The sequence below is a fragment of the Sinocyclocheilus anshuiensis genome, unplaced genomic scaffold, assembly GCF_001515605.1.
Source record: "Sinocyclocheilus anshuiensis isolate Anshui unplaced genomic scaffold, SAMN03320099.WGS_v1.1 scaffold11, whole genome shotgun sequence".
Classification (NCBI taxonomy): Eukaryota; Metazoa; Chordata; class Actinopteri; order Cypriniformes; family Cyprinidae; genus Sinocyclocheilus; species Sinocyclocheilus anshuiensis.
In genome coordinates this window covers 388,866-407,748 of record NW_015551076.1, presented here as the reverse complement: position 1 = coordinate 407,748, position 18,883 = coordinate 388,866, and the positions used below count along the sequence as shown (strand labels likewise).

Here is an 18,883-nt window from a genome sequence, read left to right as displayed (position 1 = left end):
ATCCCACAGCACAACCACCTGAGCCCAACTTCAGTCTACTCATCACCTTAACTTTAACTGCGTTTGTAGCCGGCGCCATAGCCAGACTGATAAACAAACACAGACCGGAAGTTAACTTCGGGCCAGGCACGTGCGCCTGATGAAACAGTCTATATAAAGCTTGAAGCATCAGAATCGGTATCGGCCGATGACAAGAAATCGGTACTCCGTATCGGCTGCAAAAAATCCTGATCGGAGCATCCCTATAAACTATTGTTACACTGAATGCTATTTTAGTGAATCATGCTAGAAATGTATGATAGACAAATAAGACATTCTATTGAGAGAAAAAAAACAATTGCAGCTGTGTTAGGGGCCGTTTACACGACAACGGCATTTTGGGGACTGAAAACGCATATTTTTGAAAACAGGTTTCAAAGTGCAAGTTTTTGAAAACGCCACCGTTATCGTTTCCGTGTAAACACCCAATATGGGAATATTTGAAAACGGTGACATCATACGCATGCGTAGTACGTGTTAGGTATGTAGACATGCGCAGTACATGTCGATTTTAAAGGCAAGCGCGAACAAACATATACAACAATGGCAGAGTACATGGTACTGTTGTTTCTGCTCAAAAGTTTGCTAACGCTTCTTCAGCAAAGTGTGGATTTACTTCACCAATATTACAACCAACAGCGGAGACGCATCCCCCTTGTCCAAATACCCACACTTGCGGTCTTGGCCACTTGAGAGCGCATGCGCGCGGCAGGAAGTAAGTGCGCAAGACTATCCCAGGTCTTAAAAACGCCAGAGCGCAGTGCCCTTAACGCACACTAAACACACACTTATCTCGAATACCGCTTCGGAGCGCTATTCGAGGCTTAGTATATCCCATCATGCATCATGTTCTGGAAGACATTTAGAAGTTGATTTTAAAATGCAAAGTATTTAAAATTAAAATAAAGCTATGTAAACACTTGCATTTTAACACTACAAGTGTGTCCCATCAGGTAACACAGCATTTTTGGCCGTTTTCACGGATGTGTAAACGCGAATCGTTTTGAAAACGTTGTTGTGTATACGTGAAACTTTTTAATTGTTGCCGCACAATTTGTTAGAGCCCCCGAACTGTTATCCACAGTGCTGTTTAATTGTTTCCTGCCTTGTGTTGTTCTTTCCCTGATATCAATTGAGATGTTCAGATCACCTTAACGTTTCTGTCTTATAAACAAGCCTTGATATTACTTCTGTTAAATCACGGGATGTTGTCTGTTTCCATGACCGCTGTTTCATCTGCCATGCGATCCATTATCTGTCAGTCTCCGCCCCTTCGACGATCATGAGCGAACCAACAGACACAGCTAGTGATGCCCCCAGCGTCACCGCAGGTGTCTCACAACTTTCTCCTTCACTACTGTTTTTGTTTCAAATGTGTGTGGGGGAGGGTTATTTCTAGATGTTCAGATCACCTTAACGTTTCTGTCTTATAAACAAGCCTTGATATTACTTCTGTTAAATCACGGGATGTTGTCTGTTTCCATGACCGCTGTTTCATCTGCCATGTGATCCATTATCTGTCAGTGACTAATAGAGCTGCTGCTTCTGGTGATTTATAAGGTCAAAGGTTTGGTTCTGGTCTGGTGCACAAAAAGGACAGAATGAGTGTGTTTCAAAGTGATGAAATTTGGGCAACAGGTCTCGTTTGTTCATAACATTTTTAAAATCAGGATAATTACCAGTTGTATTCTAAGTGGCAAGTTGTGTTTTTTTAACATTATTTAATGCACGGTGAACTAACATTAACAAAGGTCAATAAATGCAGTGAAAATATTGCTTTTTGTTAGTTCATAGTTAATGCATTAATGTTCACAAACGAGACATTGTACATTTTTTTTTTTCTGAACTGATGTGTTTGCTATATTACCGTCTTTTGTGGTCGATTAGTAATTAAGCATTTGTTCTCCACGGTAGCTGTGGTATTTTCAATCATGAAATGGATGTTAATATTCCAGGTCATTCAGTCATTCATTTCCAATGGAGAGTAGCGCGGGAGCTGCATGGAGTTCCGATCATATGCAGATGTCCATTCATACTACACGACCGAAAGCGCGTGTTATGTGACCATTCATGCAAACTGTAGCATCATGCTACATAAGACTTTCATAAAATTGGTATCGAAAAAAGTATCGTTCAGGAACCGGTATTGAAGTCAAGGTATCGGTGTCTATATCAAGCATTTTTGAACGATACCCAGCCCTAGAAAGGATAATTTAATAAAGGATAATTGGTAATTTTTATTTAAATTTTAACAAAACATTTTTAACAAAAAATCCTGAAAAGAATGTATCACTGTAGTTTCCACAGCAATATGAAGCAGCACACCAGTTTTTAACATTAATAATCAGAAATGTTTCTTGAGCATCAAATCAGTATATCATAAGATTAATTTCTGAAGGATCATGTGACACTGAAGACTGGAGTAATGATGCTGAAAATTCAGCTGTGCATCACAGGAATAAATTACATTTTAAAATATATAAAAACAGAAAACATTTATTTTAAATTGTAATATTATTTCACAATATCACTGCCTTTACTGTATTTTGATCAAATAAATGTAGCCTTGGTGAGAATAAGAGACTTGTTTTGGTAGTGTATACTTAATTGACGAGCCTGTCTGAGCACATTAGTCAATATTGATTGGTTGATGCCAGTATCTCCTGATTGATTGGTCTGTTAAAGTTAAGCGTCAAGTGGTTATGGTTCTTGTTCAAACTGGTATTTGATCTGCTTGGAATATGATGCTAACATTGTGATCATGCTGATTCTTAAGACGCGATTGTTTGAGCAGCTTAAGGTATGTCTGTTACATGGTTATATAATTCAGATGCTTGCACTTGTAGATAGGTTGATAGTTCACCCAAAAATGTAATTTCTTCCTCATTGGCTCGCCTTCATGTCATTTCATTCCAATGTGATTTGTTGCTTCGGTGGAGCACAAAAGAAGACATTGGGGTGCAGTGTTTTGGATCCCATTGACTTAAATTGTATGGGCAACAGTTGGCAAACAGTTGAAACATTCCTCAAGGTGTCTTATCTTTTGCGAGGAAAAGAAGTCATGCAGGTTTGGAACAACATGAGAATGAGTAAATGATGACAGAATTTTAATTTTGGGGTGAACTATCCCTTTGAGGACAGTGAAACTGAAACCCTAAAATATTTTGATGTCTTTTCTGAATTTAGTTTCTGACCTTGTTCTCAAAAGCAAGAATTCCTCACAAAGCGCTGTGGGTTTTTCACAGCAGTCAAAATGTCTCGGATACAGCAAAAAGATGTGTGAAGATTTGTCAACAGACTTTGACCATGGCATACCTTTTTTTCAAAATAAACCACGAATAATCACTCTTCCTCTCTGTGCACGACCCCCTGCTTGTGAAGTGTCACTGTGTGTGTTTGTTCTGCTGAGCCCCATAGTGTCCACTTCATTTGTTTTTTACTGTTTAAATACTGAAAGATGTGATTTTTCCATAGAAAAGACTGACCCTTTTCCTCTTTACTGCCCTCTTTCACTGCAGACAGCAAGCTGGCGGCCACAGCTGGGAAGAAGCAGACCAAGAAGAAGGTGGAGGAGGTGGTAGAAGAGGAAGAGGAAGAATATGTGGTGGAGAAGGTTCTGGACAGACGGGTGGTAAAGGGCAGAGTGGAGTTCCTTCTCAAGTGGAAGGGCTTCTCAGAGTAAGTAACTAATATCTGCAAGATTTTGCATTCGTGTAAGGCAAGGAGCTTTGAGTCCTAAAAAACATGTTGGTCATTTTATCGTTATATAAAGATCTCTGGGTGAATAAATGGTTTGCTAATAAATATATAGCCTTTGGTGTTGGTTGGTGGTCCAGCCCTTCTCCAATGAAAAAGATGGTTGAGAATATATTCCCTTTTCCTTAGTGAAGACAACACATGGGAGCCACAGGACAACCTGGACTGTCCTGATCTCATTGCAGAGTACCTGCAAAAACACAAACCAAATGACAAGAAAGAGTCTAGTGGAAAGAGGAAAGGAGAATCTGACACAGATGGTGGGGAAGACAGCCGGCACAAAAAGAGGAAAGATGAGGTTAGATTTAATCATTCCCTTAAATGAGTACGATTTTGTAGACTTGTAGCGCAAGTTATATATTTGATAAAATATGCATGTTTTTTTTTTCTTTTTAAACATTTCCTTTCTTTATCTTTCTTTACATAAGATTGTGTACATACTTATACTAGATTTAAGCATTTGCCAGGCACTTTTAGGTGTTTATTCAATTTTGTGCACACTTATATCCCAGGTTTTGCTTTTTATAAAAACTACCAGACCAACAAACTTTTAAATGTAACTTTTTTTTTTTTTTTTTTGGTTTTATCAATTATATGTGCTCCTTTTCAAATACCTTTTGTGAGATGTGATGCATGAAGAAAAAAAGATGAATACAGGGGTTCTGTGGCTTAAAATTATTTTAAAAGGTCTTAATTCGCCCTTTCACATATTAAGGCCTTTACAAAGTTCTCAAGGTCATAAAGTCATGGCATTAAATGTTGCAGACCTGCCAAACTCAGACCTCATAGTGAAAATCCCCCTGTAGTGAAAATCAAGTTTTTTTTTATGTTTATTTGTCTATATGGTGTTTTTAATATGCCTTTAGACAAACCATGTGCCAATCTATTAATCAACACCATTGCGGAGTATTTTCTCCTTAAAACTGTAGTTTCCCAAAGGCTGACCCAGAAATACGGTTTGAAACCGCCCTCGGTTTGCTACGTCACAAACCAATAACTAATCACGTCAAGGGATCGATTCCTATCACTAGCATGCAAAATATACCAATACCAGCACAAAACCAAAAATAAATTCAAGCAAAAAACCCATGAAGCTGTGGTTTAATGTGAAGTTAGAACCGCTAACTTGCATTATAACCTGTGGCAACAGTGTAAAAGTAGCACGGAGTCAGACCCACCTCTCCCGCATCGGCATCTGCACTTCACACGTGTATGTTCGCGGGCGCAAATTAAGAATAACAAACGGCTGTATTCGAGTCTTCAAGGCATTTTAGGACACAACATCGTCAAGTAAGTAACTTTAACGAATGTTACAGTATTCACTGTAGTTGTCCGCTAGTAAAAAGATAGTTTTATCAGTCATTATCCGGTGTATGCCATTGTTTTGTGTTTACTACAGTTCAGTGGATCAGGAGACGCTGGCTAGTGTGACTGAGTGGAGGCGGGACAAATTTGCATATTCAAAGATCAGCATATAGTAAATGAGGCAAGGGTGTAGAGTTGCATTCAAGCTATTTTAAGGAATGAGAAAATTATTTTCACAAGAAAAAACATATGTAATATGTAAATATGTAATTTTGATTATCAAATAAGTTTTAAAGGGGTCATATGATGCTGCTAAAAAGAACATTATTTTTACTGGAGTTTTTTTTTTTTTTTTTTAAATAGCATTTAAAATCGCTAAAAAGTACTCCGTTGTGCCAAACCATCAGAACCAAACTAAAAACAGGTATTTATTGTACCTTGGGCTAACTGTATTGTTGCATTCCTACTGTTTACTCTAAAATACTATATAACAGGAATATCACAAACTGAGTGCAGAAAAATATTTAACATGAACTCTAGCATTTTGCACATTGTGCAATTACGATTTTGACATTAGCCATCAAGGAGCTTCAAGTAATGTAGGAATAGGCTATATGACCCCCGGTATCACCCCCCCACCCCCCTTTTCAAAGGTTGGCAGCTCTGAATGTTGGTTGCATTTCAAAAAATGGATATCTTCCTTATTTTTGTTTTCCAATACAAATGTTTATGCTTTCTCAGACTGAGAAGAAACCTTTACTGCATGTGAATAATAAAATACTGACATAGTTTCCTTGTGTTTTGCAGCAAGACAAGCCGAGGGGCTTTGCACGTGGGTTAGAACCAGAGCGCATCATTGGAGCCACAGATTCCAGCGGCGAGCTCATGTTTCTAATGAAATGGTATGTAAAGATTAAGATTTGTGAAATGTGCATTACTGGCATCACAAAATAGAATTGTGAAAATAATTAACACTCCCCACCTTTGGTCAAACAAACACATCAGATCCCGAACTCCAGATACCAGTGTTGCTGTTTTGGACTAAGCTGGATGTTCACACAAAAAAAAGCAGGGTTTTGTTGGCATGTTTAGCATAATTAACATACGATTATGACCGGAGACATTTTTTTTTTTAAGCTTTTACTGTAGCACACTTCACCTTTAAAACATTGTTGTATTTGAGTTCTTGTGTGCACATTCATACTCATGACACCCTCAGATCTGGCAACCAGGGGTATGTTTCTCAAAAGCAGCTATGGTCGCAAGTTCCATCATTACCAATAGAGTTCAATGGAACTTACCACCATAGTTAGCCAACGATGCTTTTGTGAAACGCACCCAGTTTAGTTTTTCTTTTCTTCAATACAGATTATGAAACTTGCTATTTGGCATGTTGAGCCAATGGCCAGATGCCTCTGGCTAAATTACATTATTTGAAGCGTTTGTATTTAAAGGAATGGTTAACCCAAAATGAAATTTGCTGAAAATGTATTTACCGTCAGGCCATCCAAGCTGTAGAAGAATTTGCTTTTTCATTGGAATGGATTTGGGGAAATTTAGCATTACGTTTCTTGCTCACCACTGGATCCTCTGCAGTGAATGGGTGCCGTCAGAATGGCAGCCCGATAAACAGCCAATAAAAACATCCCAATTGACATCTTGTGAGGCAAAAGGCTGCTTGTTTTTAATAAATTCTTTATCCATTTTCATAAATGCATTTTTTTTTTAATTCGCTTTCTCCAGTGAAAAAGTCATCTTGAATCAGGAGAGAAATATGCACTGATCAAGCACTGTTTACAAGCAAAAAGAGTTCTAAACAAATATGTCAGTGGATTTTAATCTGAGAGGACTACATTGGATATTGGATAACATTATTATGGATTTTGGACTGCATAATAATTGTTTCAAGCCAGTATTTTAGCCAGAAGCAACAGTTTGAAAACAAGATGCATTGATGGATTTGTTTGTTTCAAACACAAGCTTTTCACTTCACAAGACATTAATTAATAAACTGGAGACCGTTTTGTTTTTGAATTCATTTTCATTTTGGGGTTCCTTTAATCATTCTCCCCCTGCTTCTTCTCTACAGGAAAAGCTCTGACGAGGCAGATCTCGTTCCGGCAAAAGAGGCCAATGTGAAGTGCCCACAGGTGGTCATCTCATTCTATGAAGAGCGACTGACATGGCACTCCTACCCTGCTGAGGAAGAAGAGAAGAAGGATGACAAAAACTAGGCCTGTGAGGGAGAACGAGAGCGGTGGCAGGTCAGGGCCGTGTTAGACTAGTTTGGGCAGGGTGGGGGGAATTCGGGATATGGGCAGTTCAAAGATGGGGAAACAGACACCCAAAAGCTCTTTTACTCTCAATGCCATAAAACCTGGACTCAATATATATTCAGAGCAAGATATGCAGACGTGGAGTCATCTTTAGTGGGCAGAAGTGAATGTTAGTCAGAATACTGACCACCGTAAGAAACACAGGATTACTGTATTTCCTCTGCTTCTCTTTCTGATGGATTATGGGAAATGGGGTGTATATATGCTGCAGTAGTTGCTCAGTAGTTATTCCCGGCTGATAAAAAGGTGGTTGACGTCTGATGAGGTATGATATGCTAAATGTGGTGAATCCTATGTGCACATCCTCATACCTTCTGTTTTTTCAGTCTAAATTGGAACATTTCACTGTGTAATACGCCACCCTAAGTTAAAACACAGTAAGTACACAGCAATTAAAACTGAGAAGAAAAACAAAAAATTCACAGTGTGATTAATTTGATGTGTGTACACTGTTTTCTCTGAATCTGAGCATAGTTTGTTCAAAACTCTGTTTTGTGTGTGTAGTTACTGTGTTTTGTCTTGTAAGGCGGCATGGCCCAATTTCTTAAGCCTTCTTTTTCTTCTCCTCATTTGTTTAGACTTCATCTTCAAGTCATTTGTTGTGTAAATACATTTGTCAAAACTGTTGTCACCTTATTAGTGAGCAAAGTGCTGTGTATTGCAGTCTTGCTGTTAGCAGTATTTCACCATGTATACAGTATTCTCATCTTTTTTGTTCACCATTTGAGGATATCTGTTGCATATGCATATATATATATATATATATATATATATATATATATATTCATAAGGTGTTTTTTTTTTTTTATAACTTTCTAGTCAGCTTAGTAAACTGCATGTCCCATAATCTCATATAAACCTTTTTTATTTTTAACTATTAGATGTCGGTGTGTTTAATCAGTTGCATTACTGTGTGAAGAGGAAATGTGCTCTTTAGATTCCAGCTTTTCAGACTGATCTTTCAAGTATTATAGGCTGATCAAGGTCTGCCAGACCTGGCTCGTAAATACTTTAGAAAACATTGATGAAAAGTGACACTTGGCTGTTTTACCCTCTTTTTCGGCGGTGCTCAATGAGTAGAATGTACTACACTGCTTCAAGGCATCTTTTTATCATAGACATATGTAAATGTGTAGTGAAGGTGAAAAAACTTGATAACATCATGCTACAGGTCAGGTCTTTTAGTATCACCTTTGCACCAGCATAAACATGTTAGTATTGACAATATGCTAGAGTTTTAAAATGTTATCAATATCTTCAAAAAGTTTTTAAAATGGTTAAAATAGTGCTTGGGTCACTGGATACTGTTTTTTGCTAAGTATGGTATTGGTAGTGGCATAAACTTCTGTGTACCGGAGGAGCCTGATGTACTTTTAGTTGTACACAATCAGTAATGTGACTGCATTATATTCCTTTCTGATTGTCTTTTTCTCTTTTTAAGTGTACTGTTAAAAGCATGTTACTTTCTTTCATTTTCACATTTTCAAGGGGAAATGTTTATTTGTTCATTAAAATAAACATTTTGTTTTATTAATTCTGTTTTATTATTAAGGTTATTTTATAAGAAATTTAGTTTGTTATAGTAAGCCTGTTTTACAAAAAAATGAAACTGAAAATTACATACAGTAAATATATTTTAATTGAAACAAGAACAATCCCAGCTTGTCACCAAGAACATGAATTCACTGCAAAATGTTTAACACAAGGTACATAAACAGTTGAATATAAAAAGGCTTAGATTATTTACAAGGCTTTTTAAAACATGAAATCAAATCCAGACCTGGTATTTAATAAAAATAAAAAAAACATCAATTAATTGGGTTTAACATAAATTCTGATAAAACCCACACATACTCAAAAACAAAACTCCAGTTCATTCAAAACATTGTGGGTCAAAAATACTTCACAGTCTTGTTAAGTGAATGTTATTCCAAAATTAAGCTCACATGGCATGAAGGTGCTCCCTGTAATGAGATGGCAAACCAACACTTTTATTATACCAGTAAAGCGCAAAGTATCCGTGCACGTATGCATACAGTCAAACGCATAGTCTTTCAAAGTATACTCCATTTGATAGCATGCACGAATGCAGGCGGACGACACATGCACTCTAGAAAGCTTCGTATTTGTCCACTGTCTGCTGTATTTTTCTCCTGAAGTTAAGACCGATAAAATGTCTTTGTACTTTTTTTGGAGATGGTCCTCACTGCAGAACACAAGATCCAGGAAGTGTGGTTGGATCCAGATCCAACTCCTCCCACCTTACATACACCTAAACCTACCAATCTCCACCCCTTAGATGTGGATCCAACCACTCCCCCTGGATCTTGTGTTCTGCAGTGAGGGGCTACTGCTTTTTTGAACTAAAGTTGTAGCTTTCTTATAACACTCTCACACAAATGCTTGTCAATGTGGCCGTCTGTTGTTGCAGTCTCCGCTATTTTGTTGTCATTCCATCTCTTCAGTTTCATTTTCTACTGTGAAACAACCGCCCTGGCCAGTGCTGCCACCTTGTGGAACAACTGATTAGTGCAAAAACCAAGTCAATGCGCATGTGTGACATGCATGTACAGAACGCGCATTATATTTTGGTGAAGAAACTTTGCATCACGCACACTAGCTATATTTCCATCCAAAGATTCGAATTTAACTTATGCGCATAACTGGAATATCGCATAAAACATTTGCGAATAAAGCATAATTTCCATCCAACGAGTCAAAGAGAACAAAATTGTCACTTCCTTATAAACTGGCACTAAATTGCCTATCACTAAGAAAAGTAGGCAAAGCCACTAAATATAATAATTTTCATATAATAAATTACTTGCGTTTAGGCCTGTCGCGATAATTAAAATAACCGTCTAATCGCGATTATTTTATCTAACGTGATTATTGTGCTTTTCATACAGCACAAGGGGGAGTCATACACCTAAAGAAACAAAAAAGCACCAATTTGCTTTTCATGCTCTGTATAGCCTATATCATCTGAAGCCATTCCATATCTTAATGTGAGGGACAGAATTGTATTTAAATTGTTAAATTTAAGTTTACAGAAACTCATCTTCCTTCTGCTGCAGCTGTCAGTCATTCCCCGCTCAGCATTCAAACAGCACGTCACGTTCAGTTATGACACTCAGCATGGTAAAACTCTCTCTCCAAGATGATATATTCCCATTATAATACTTGATGTGTAGATAAAGGTCTGGGGATTCGCATAAAATGACATCTTGCTGGAGTTCATTGCTCTCTCATTTCTCTTCTCTTTGTTTGTACCGTGTGGAGTGCAGCGCGCTGCGACTCTATGTTGCTTCAAGTGCACCATTCTGCACCCTGGATGTGCATAAGAGCTTTGTGCCGCACTGTTTGAAGCGTTTCACATGATCAAAGTTTTGCACACAGAAAGATTATTAGAAGCCTTTCTTTTTCTCATGATTTCTATCTTATTTTCATGAATGTATTTTGTAAGAATACAAATAGTTAACAGAATAAACTTGTTTAAATTGTATAATGTGCACCAAAGATTTTTTTTCAAGATAGTTTTTGCTGCTAAATTATAGTCAGCTAGTTTAATTTCATAGCTTATATAGTGATAGGAAGTTATATAGGAAGTGAATATTTAGTGGATTGTGTTTAACAAAGTTTAAAAAAGAGTGACCATTAGTTCCACAAACACAGTACTGATATTCTGTAGTGGTGTAGAAATAAAATAGCGCTGGTGTTGGATCGGTATTGGTCGATTCTTAGAATTTGGACTACTCTATGTAATCTTACACTGCAAAATAATAACTCAAAAAAGATTAAAAGATAACATCATAATTATTTACTGAACCCTTAAATTAATCACAATTATATAATGAAAGCCATAACAGACAATCGCGATAATCGTCATAACCGCCAAAGCCCTAAAACAGACAATTAATCGTAATAACCGTGACTATTTTTAGACCATTAATCGTCAGCCAAATGTCATAATCGTGACAGCCCTACTTGCGCCTCAGTGCGAGCAGATGAAACACAATAAATGCGGTCATTGCTTTCGGAGGTGGATGCTGCTGTTTGGGAATGCAGTCGTGTAATACAATTATACAGAAATACTTTGATGACAGACTTTGCTCTGGCATTTCAGAACGACCAAAACAACATTTCAATGAGATCGTTCCGCTGGTTAGTCAAGTTATCCCGTCCCATCGTGCAAAGTCACATGACTTTTTTTGACGTGCATGGTGAAATTTATTCGGTAAATGTGTTTCCATTGTAGTTTATGCACATTTTTTCTTATCGGATAAAAAGTTTGGCCTTCTCAGTTGTGCGCATACGTTTTTTATGCGCATTTTTAGAATTTATGCGCATCTTGGCATTTCCATCTAGCGTTTTTTATGTGATACTCCAAAATGCGCATAAAAATAGGTGGATGGAAACAGCTACTGTAAGCGGTAAACTTTGGCCTTTAGTAGTAGTTCAAATGCATTAAAACTTTGTTTCAGTGCTTGGATTCCAAGCATAATTGACCATTTTCTGCTCTAACATGGGATTATTTTGGTTTTCTGACTTTGGGAACAATTTCAGACACTCCTTATGTTCTTGTAGCCCAGTTTGGTTTATAAACTGGATGTGAAACAGAAGTTGTAATCAACTGTTCTTTCCTATTATGATGTATATCTGAGTGAAACGGCTCCTTGAATGAGAATTTTTCACCTTCTCTGTACATGTGAAATGGACAACAGCGTTGAGCATTGTCTTGCGCACACACTGCAGTTTTGCTATCCATTACAGTAGGTTTTTAGAATATATAAAGGCCTTTAAAATAAAAGATCATGGAAACTCTTGATGTGGCCCTTTAACATCAAAACTTTGTGTTACTATGTGCCTACAATACATTATGTACAATACATTATGTAATGTTATGATAATGTAGTACAATACATCATCAAGGATGATCACTTGGGTAATAATAACCTACTTGGTGCAAATTCCCATTGAACTGTGGAAAACCAGCAGGTGGACTTCACAACAGAGAGCATTTTTCCTGAGCCTAGTCATAGCATGAGTCCTCCATCTCACTTCTTGTGTTTTTGTTTCTTGCTAAGTTTGCGTCTGGAGTGTGAATCTGATCTGCGCTGTGATGTTACAGGGCTGGTGCTGTCTTGCTGCAACGTAAAGTTGTCAGAGTACAGCAGTCCCTGTTCCTCTCTTAGTCTCTCGTGAACCTCTTGGTACAAGCTATTAAGATGCTGCTTCATCTCCCTGATGGAACGCAAGATCTCAGACTTTTCCCTGAGCAGTTTGGCCCGGAGGCGTCGCAGGCTATCCACACTGCACTCCAATCCCAGCAGGACATCTAGCTTCCTCTGACGACAGTTCTGAGCAGCCATTTTGTTTTTACCCCTGCGGCGAATGTCTCTGAGAAGCGTAAGCTGAGCCTCATTGAGATGATATTTGGCTAGCAAGCGATTGAACTCATCGACGGGTAAGTTTACGATGCGGTCATTGGAGAACGGGATATTTATCAAACGTGCAAGTTTCTCATCTCGGCTGGAAAGATGATCCAGCACTTTGTTTTTTGGCGACTCGTCGGAAAGATCTTTTGGAGGTTTCCTCTGGCTTTGAGGTTGGTTGTAGGTATGATCGTGTCCGATGTGCTCGAGCCAAGGAAGGCGATGGAACTGTCTGGCTTCCAAAAAGCTTGATTGACACATTTTGGTTTGTTCTGGCATGTACCCGCCCACAGCGCCATCCTCTGCCTTGATATGGGTGTAGCCCACAGCGACTTCTTCGTGCATCAAACTAGGGGTTGGGTTGGACAGTGATGAAGAGCATGAAGAAGATGAGGAGGAACTGGAAGATTCAGATCCACTAGGAGAGGCAGGGCTTTGACTGTAGTCCAGGGATAAACCAGAGTCAGAATCTGCTGGGTTTTGCTCTTCAGACTGTACCTGGCTAAGTTCTTCCAGAGCCAAATCCATTAGTTCCATCTCATCAAGCATGGCTTCCTCAAGAAGAGGATCTATAGGGCTTGGCAGGCTAGTCCCAGTAGTCAGAAGGAGGTCTATGATATCAGAGTCTTCAAAAGCTTCTGCATTAGAAGTGTCCAAATTAATGTTTGGCATGGAGTTGTTGTTTATGCAACAGGTTTCTTCCATGGTGACACTGTTTTGTGCTTCAGTGGATCTTGGCAGAGTGGCTTGGTGAAGGCTAACATCCTGATGAATAAAGTTTTCCATTGATCCAGTATTTCTGTCTGAATCACTGTTACTGAAAGTAGAATCGTTTATTGTTTCGGCTGTATCCATGTCCTGTAAAGATAAGTCAAATCGAGTTTTCAGACTTCCTGGTCAATAAAACATGTCACCTGCTCCATATATTCTAAGTCTTTGACCTAGAAACTTATTTTGAGTAGTCAATAAAAAAAAAAAGTGTATATCTTTGATGATTAGTTTGTTTTACTCCAAAAACAGACAATAGTTTCTAAACGGCATTTCATTCTTGAATTTTGTTCCGAAACTCTTATAAACCGCATTTCTCCACAATCGACTATTACTCAAAATGACAGAGCATGTCACATATGTTCATTCATTTTTCAAAGCACTGATTAACTTTGGGACTTGACAGGAAGATGTTTGTCATTTCATACTTGTGATTCCATGATGGCCAAAACATCTAGCCATTGTTGCTCTAAAGTTGTTGATTCCTGTTCAGGCAACAAGGGTGACATGAGTGGCCTCTGAAACTCGGAAAGTGCATGTTCTCCTACATTCTGTACATCAGGACCTGTCAACTGAGAAAATTAAAAGTTTTAAAAAGTTTGGAAAGCCTACATTTTCTTTTTTGTCTCTCACCAGCTCTAAAACAATTCCTGCTGCACAAATTGTTGTAAAAAGTTGAAATGTTGCATTCTAGATTAAGTTTTTACCTCTGGATCTCCTTCTGAGGGGAAGTTGGCATCGATGAGCTGTAAGCACTCGTCAATGGAAAGAGAAGCGTTGTCCCTTGCACCTGACAACTGAAAGAGGAGCGAGTGAGCATGAGGAAATTGTTTAATAAAACTCATATCTCCCTGTATTCTGTCAAGGTCAAACTATGACGGCAATGGTGCACTGCTTTGGAATATGGAACGTCATAAAGGTCAGCAGTATTAAGGTCAATAAATTCACTGCCAAAATCGACTTTTCACACAATATGTTCACTCAATTTTGAGTGTATTTTGTGTCCTATTCACAGTATTTTAGTATTTTAGCTCAATGTACTTCTCTGCAAGTCAAAAATAATCTGATGGAAAGGACAAATACTAAAATAAATTTAAACATGTTCACTGTCATACCTGTAGATCCTCTCCAAACATTTGGTTGTGAAATGGATTTGAATTTCTCCAGCTATCCACCATAAATTCATCTTCCTCCTCTTCTTCCTCAATAAACAAGCTGAGAGGCTGGGTTCTTGCATTTTCCAGCTGCTCCTGGTGGACATTTTGCTGAGGTTCCTGCGCCCAGAAGAAAGACATACCATCTCCCTCCTGCAAATGCAAAAGTAAAGCATCGTGTCTAGTATCTCAGGAAGTATGTCTCTAATGGATAGGAAGTGGCGGTCTCTGGTAAGTCAGGATGGTCTACTGCTGCCTTCATGTGATTTTGGAAACTTCCCACTTGAAGTTGTAATTACGAGTTTGTTGCGTTCAAGTGCTTTGTTGTCGGAAAGAACAGGACTCCTGGTGGAAGGCCCATTCATGAGTTTATTATTTCCTGGGTAAATCTTATTAAAGCCAAAATGTATAGAAAATATTAAGTCAATATCCAACAGGTTTTTAATAAAATGTAGCGTCCCATTGATTAGTAACCATTAAAACATTGACTGCACATGATATTCAGCTGGCTGACGATTCTTAGGGCCTGTCCAACTTGGAAGCTCTTGTATCAAAATGATCTTTTAGTTCCTCAGTTATAAATATGACCTGAGAGGCCGCTCATGTCTAATTTCTGACTAGGAAATTCATATTTACAATAATTCAGATACCACATGAAGGCAGCACAACTTCCTGGTGATTCCTGGAATTTTATATTTCTTTTTTTTTTTTTTTTTTGCTTTTGCTTTTGCTAAAGACTTCTATCTATATCATTAAAATGTTTAAAGGTCACATTTAAAATTATTTGTAAAATTAATGTGTATTGTGAAAGTAAATATGATCAGTTTTGATGTAATGCTGATTTTAAATGGCCATATGACAGTTTCACTGCTTTTTTTTTTTTTTTTTTTTTTTTTGCCAAATATTATTTATAATAATCTGCACTACCTACAGTAGTAACATCAAGATAGGTGATGAACAACTTTTATATATGGAATCCATACATTTACAGACAACAGACAGTTCTTGGCTATAAATAGAGCTAACCTTTCCCTGTTCTGGAGGGGGATTAATGAAAGTAATTGGTCTCTTGGGTGTCTGTGCTGTTGTTATTGGAAGTCCCCTTAGCCTCCAGAGACCCCTGTGGCTCTTGTGACAAGCATGGCAGTTGACTAATATGTTTTTTGGTATTAGGGGAATAACAAACCCAATCCCCCTGCCTTATAGTTAAGGTTAGGGTGTCACTTAATCATGTAACCTATTCAGTACACATCAACAGCCACACCTACATATGCTCAGTCCTAGAAAGGTTTTGACAAGGTCACTGTGCCTGTTTATGTTTAAGCTTAAGGTATGTGGAGCAGTGGAAGATGTTCATGTACTCTCCGTTGAGTTGGTTTTGAGGGGATGGCCCTAGACACTTGATCAGTAGCCGGTAAACAGGCATTGCGAAAGCAAATGTGCCTGTCTTCTCGGATTACAAAACAAGCCGGGCTGGTGCTGGACGCCAAGCCAGCACACGCTCAGGCATATCTAACAGTGGTCAAACTTCAAGCTGGGGTCACACTAAGGCCCAATCCCAATTCTACCCCTTAGCCCTTCCCTTTTCCCCTACCCTTCTGTTTCACGCGTTCACGTGAAGGGATAGGGGTGTCTCAATTCTCTTTTGGTTGGAGGGGTAGGGGTAGGGGAAGGGCCAGACAGCCCTTCAAACGAAGATTTTTCGGGACCACACTTCAAACGAAGGGGTATGAATTATCTCAGCGTAAACCGGCTTCAGGGGCAGCATGGCTGCCCGAGCGAACAAAAAGACACATAAATGTAAGCATTTTTGGCATTAATAAAGATTTTAACGAAAAGTAATCATTTGTTTTATGTTACATTCAATCGTGAGTTCATATTTACGGTCATGTGAAAAGTCATAATTTGTTTTATGTTACATTCAATCGTGAGTTCATATTTACGGTCATGTTACTCAAAGAAATGTTTGCAAAAAATCGCTAATTTTGCTAACTAACGTCATATCATTATAGACTACACGATAGTGTCACAACATATATTCATGTCTGATCAGGGCGATAACCACCGTAGACATTGAGGGGGGATAAATTATTATCCCCCCAATAATTAGAAATCGCTAAACCCTTTTCTCAAATATTGCCAATTCGAGAGAGAGAGAGAGATGAAAGTTGCACGTATGCGCGTCTGTGCGTTTCTCTTTTTAGAGTGAGTTTACTTAAAAAAACAGCGATTTTATCCTCTCGTTGCTGGAAAATATAATGTAGCGATTCAGGATTTAAACTGTTATTAATAAAAGTCGTGGGGCAGCGTTGACAAGTTTCTTTGCTACTGGATGTGTGAGCTGCACGATATTTGATGTGTGTGTGTGTGTGTGTCAGTAAGCAGCACATTAATATAGAACAGTAATTAAAGGCTCTAATGCACACCAGCACACCAGTATAGGTGTGTGTATTGTAGGAGCTAGACGACGTATGATGACGTGTGACGGCATAGTAGTGGTGTCCCAATTCTTATGGGAATAGTTTCACCCCTGCCCCTTGACACTGTTTCAAGGGACAAGGGGAAGGGGTAGGTGGAGGAGTAGGGGAAGGGGTAGGCGGAGGGGAAGGGGAAGGGGTATAAAATAGAATTGGGATTGGGCCTAAGCCTGCCCGGTCAAGTACAGACACCCTCGTTTGAACTACAGTGATTCAGACGGGGATTAAAAATCATGATGTTTTTGCTTAAGAAAAATTAGAAATTGCAATTCTGAAGAAAAAAAAGTTTATTTCAGGGATTAATAAAACCTGAACATTAGACCAGTAAACAAGTAAATAACGCTATTTACTTGAAGTTCTGACAAAATGTTCAGTTCTTCGGTTTATGTAAAAATGCAATAAAATGTTTGAAGAATGTGAATCAAAATATGCAAGTAAAAAATGTATTAACTAAAAGTTTACATCAAATTTTGAGCTTACACACTTTTAAGGGAGTATGCCGAAATATATTACCGATGTGTCAAAGTATTTTTTGAAAGTTTTTTTGTATTTTTGAAAGTAAATACAAATATGTATTAATTTGAATGAGGAAGTTAAATGAATGATACAATGACTCCTTCATAAAGACTTTTTCCATTCCTGAATGAATCAATGTGTTTGAAAAAAATCGGTTGAATGAATGATTCAATGACTCGCTCATAATGAATCAAAGAGTTTGAGCAAATTGACTTAACAAATTGTTCAAAGACTGACTCAAGAAAGTCACTTAACATTATAACGATGTTGAAAAGGCCAAATATACACAGTACAAAAACAGTTTTGATTAATCCACCAGTTTGATCGTATGTGTCAGAGACATTAATAGACAACGCTGAATCGTAATTTTACAATAAGTGATGATTGAAGCAAGTTGTTCGCTATCACTGAAAAAAAACAAGAAGTAAAATTTACTTAATATTTATTTTGCAAGTTTTTGCACGCATATTTAAGTAAAATTTAAGTATGGAATTAAAGGGTTAGTTCACCCAAAAATTTAAATTAGCCCATAAATTACTCACCCTGAAGTCATCCTAGGTGTATATGACTTTCTTCTTTCAGACGAATCCAGTCAGAGTTATATTAAAAATTGTCTTTGATCTTTCAAGCTCTATCGTTGTACTCAGCGGGTGTTGCATTGCTTCGGTTCAAATGACGTGAAATAAAAAGCACCCTTCCACAAAAAAAAAGTGTCTCACACGGCTCCGGGGGGTGAACAAAGGCCTCCTGTAGCGAATCGATGCGTTTTTGTAAGAAAAATATCCATATTCAAAATGTAATAATCACTTGAATCTAGCTTGCGCTCACTGTTTTAAACGGAAGCAGTTCCGGGGGAATGACGTATGAGGTCAGCTTTGCTCATGCGCCACTCAGAAGTGACGCACGCGGAGAGATCGAAACAAAACAACGGTCACTAATTAGAAGTACAAAACGAGGATTTGTAAAGAAGAATGTCGGAGGATTTCGATATAAGCCAAGAGGAGACTGGTTTTCCTTTGCTAAAGTAAGGAAACTTTGCTTCTTTTGATCCTGTAAACAAACGTTGGTTTTCACGAGACGCACCGGCGCATGCGCAA

The 18,883-nt window shown here is 38.1% G+C and overlaps 2 protein-coding genes across 2 annotated transcripts in view; one reads left to right on the top strand and one right to left on the bottom strand.

The window, feature by feature from the left end:
- The window catches only part of LOC107662389 (chromobox protein homolog 1-like), a 12,665-nt gene extending 4,811 nt beyond the window's left edge, over nucleotides 1–7,854 (top strand). The window contains exons 3-7 of the mRNA XM_016452385.1: nucleotides 1,302–1,370; nucleotides 3,558–3,717; nucleotides 3,925–4,093; nucleotides 5,908–6,002; nucleotides 7,190–7,854. Coding sequence (XP_016307871.1) covers nucleotides 1,322–1,370; nucleotides 3,558–3,717; nucleotides 3,925–4,093; nucleotides 5,908–6,002; nucleotides 7,190–7,334 — 618 coding nt within the window. The 5' untranslated portion in view covers nucleotides 1,302–1,321 and the 3' untranslated portion in view covers nucleotides 7,335–7,854. The remainder of the gene's footprint in view (nucleotides 1–1,301; nucleotides 1,371–3,557; nucleotides 3,718–3,924; nucleotides 4,094–5,907; nucleotides 6,003–7,189) is intronic.
- A 3,811-nt stretch (nucleotides 7,855–11,665) lies between these two features.
- Nucleotides 11,666–18,883, bottom strand: part of LOC107662412 (nuclear factor erythroid 2-related factor 1-like) — a 14,250-nt gene continuing 7,032 nt past the window's right edge. Inside the window, exons 3-6 of the mRNA XM_016452433.1 lie at nucleotides 14,755–14,946; nucleotides 14,347–14,436; nucleotides 14,068–14,211; nucleotides 11,666–13,729 (exon numbers count right to left, since the gene is read on the bottom strand). Coding sequence (XP_016307919.1) covers nucleotides 12,494–13,729; nucleotides 14,068–14,211; nucleotides 14,347–14,436; nucleotides 14,755–14,946 — 1,662 coding nt within the window. The 3' untranslated portion in view covers nucleotides 11,666–12,493. The remainder of the gene's footprint in view (nucleotides 13,730–14,067; nucleotides 14,212–14,346; nucleotides 14,437–14,754; nucleotides 14,947–18,883) is intronic.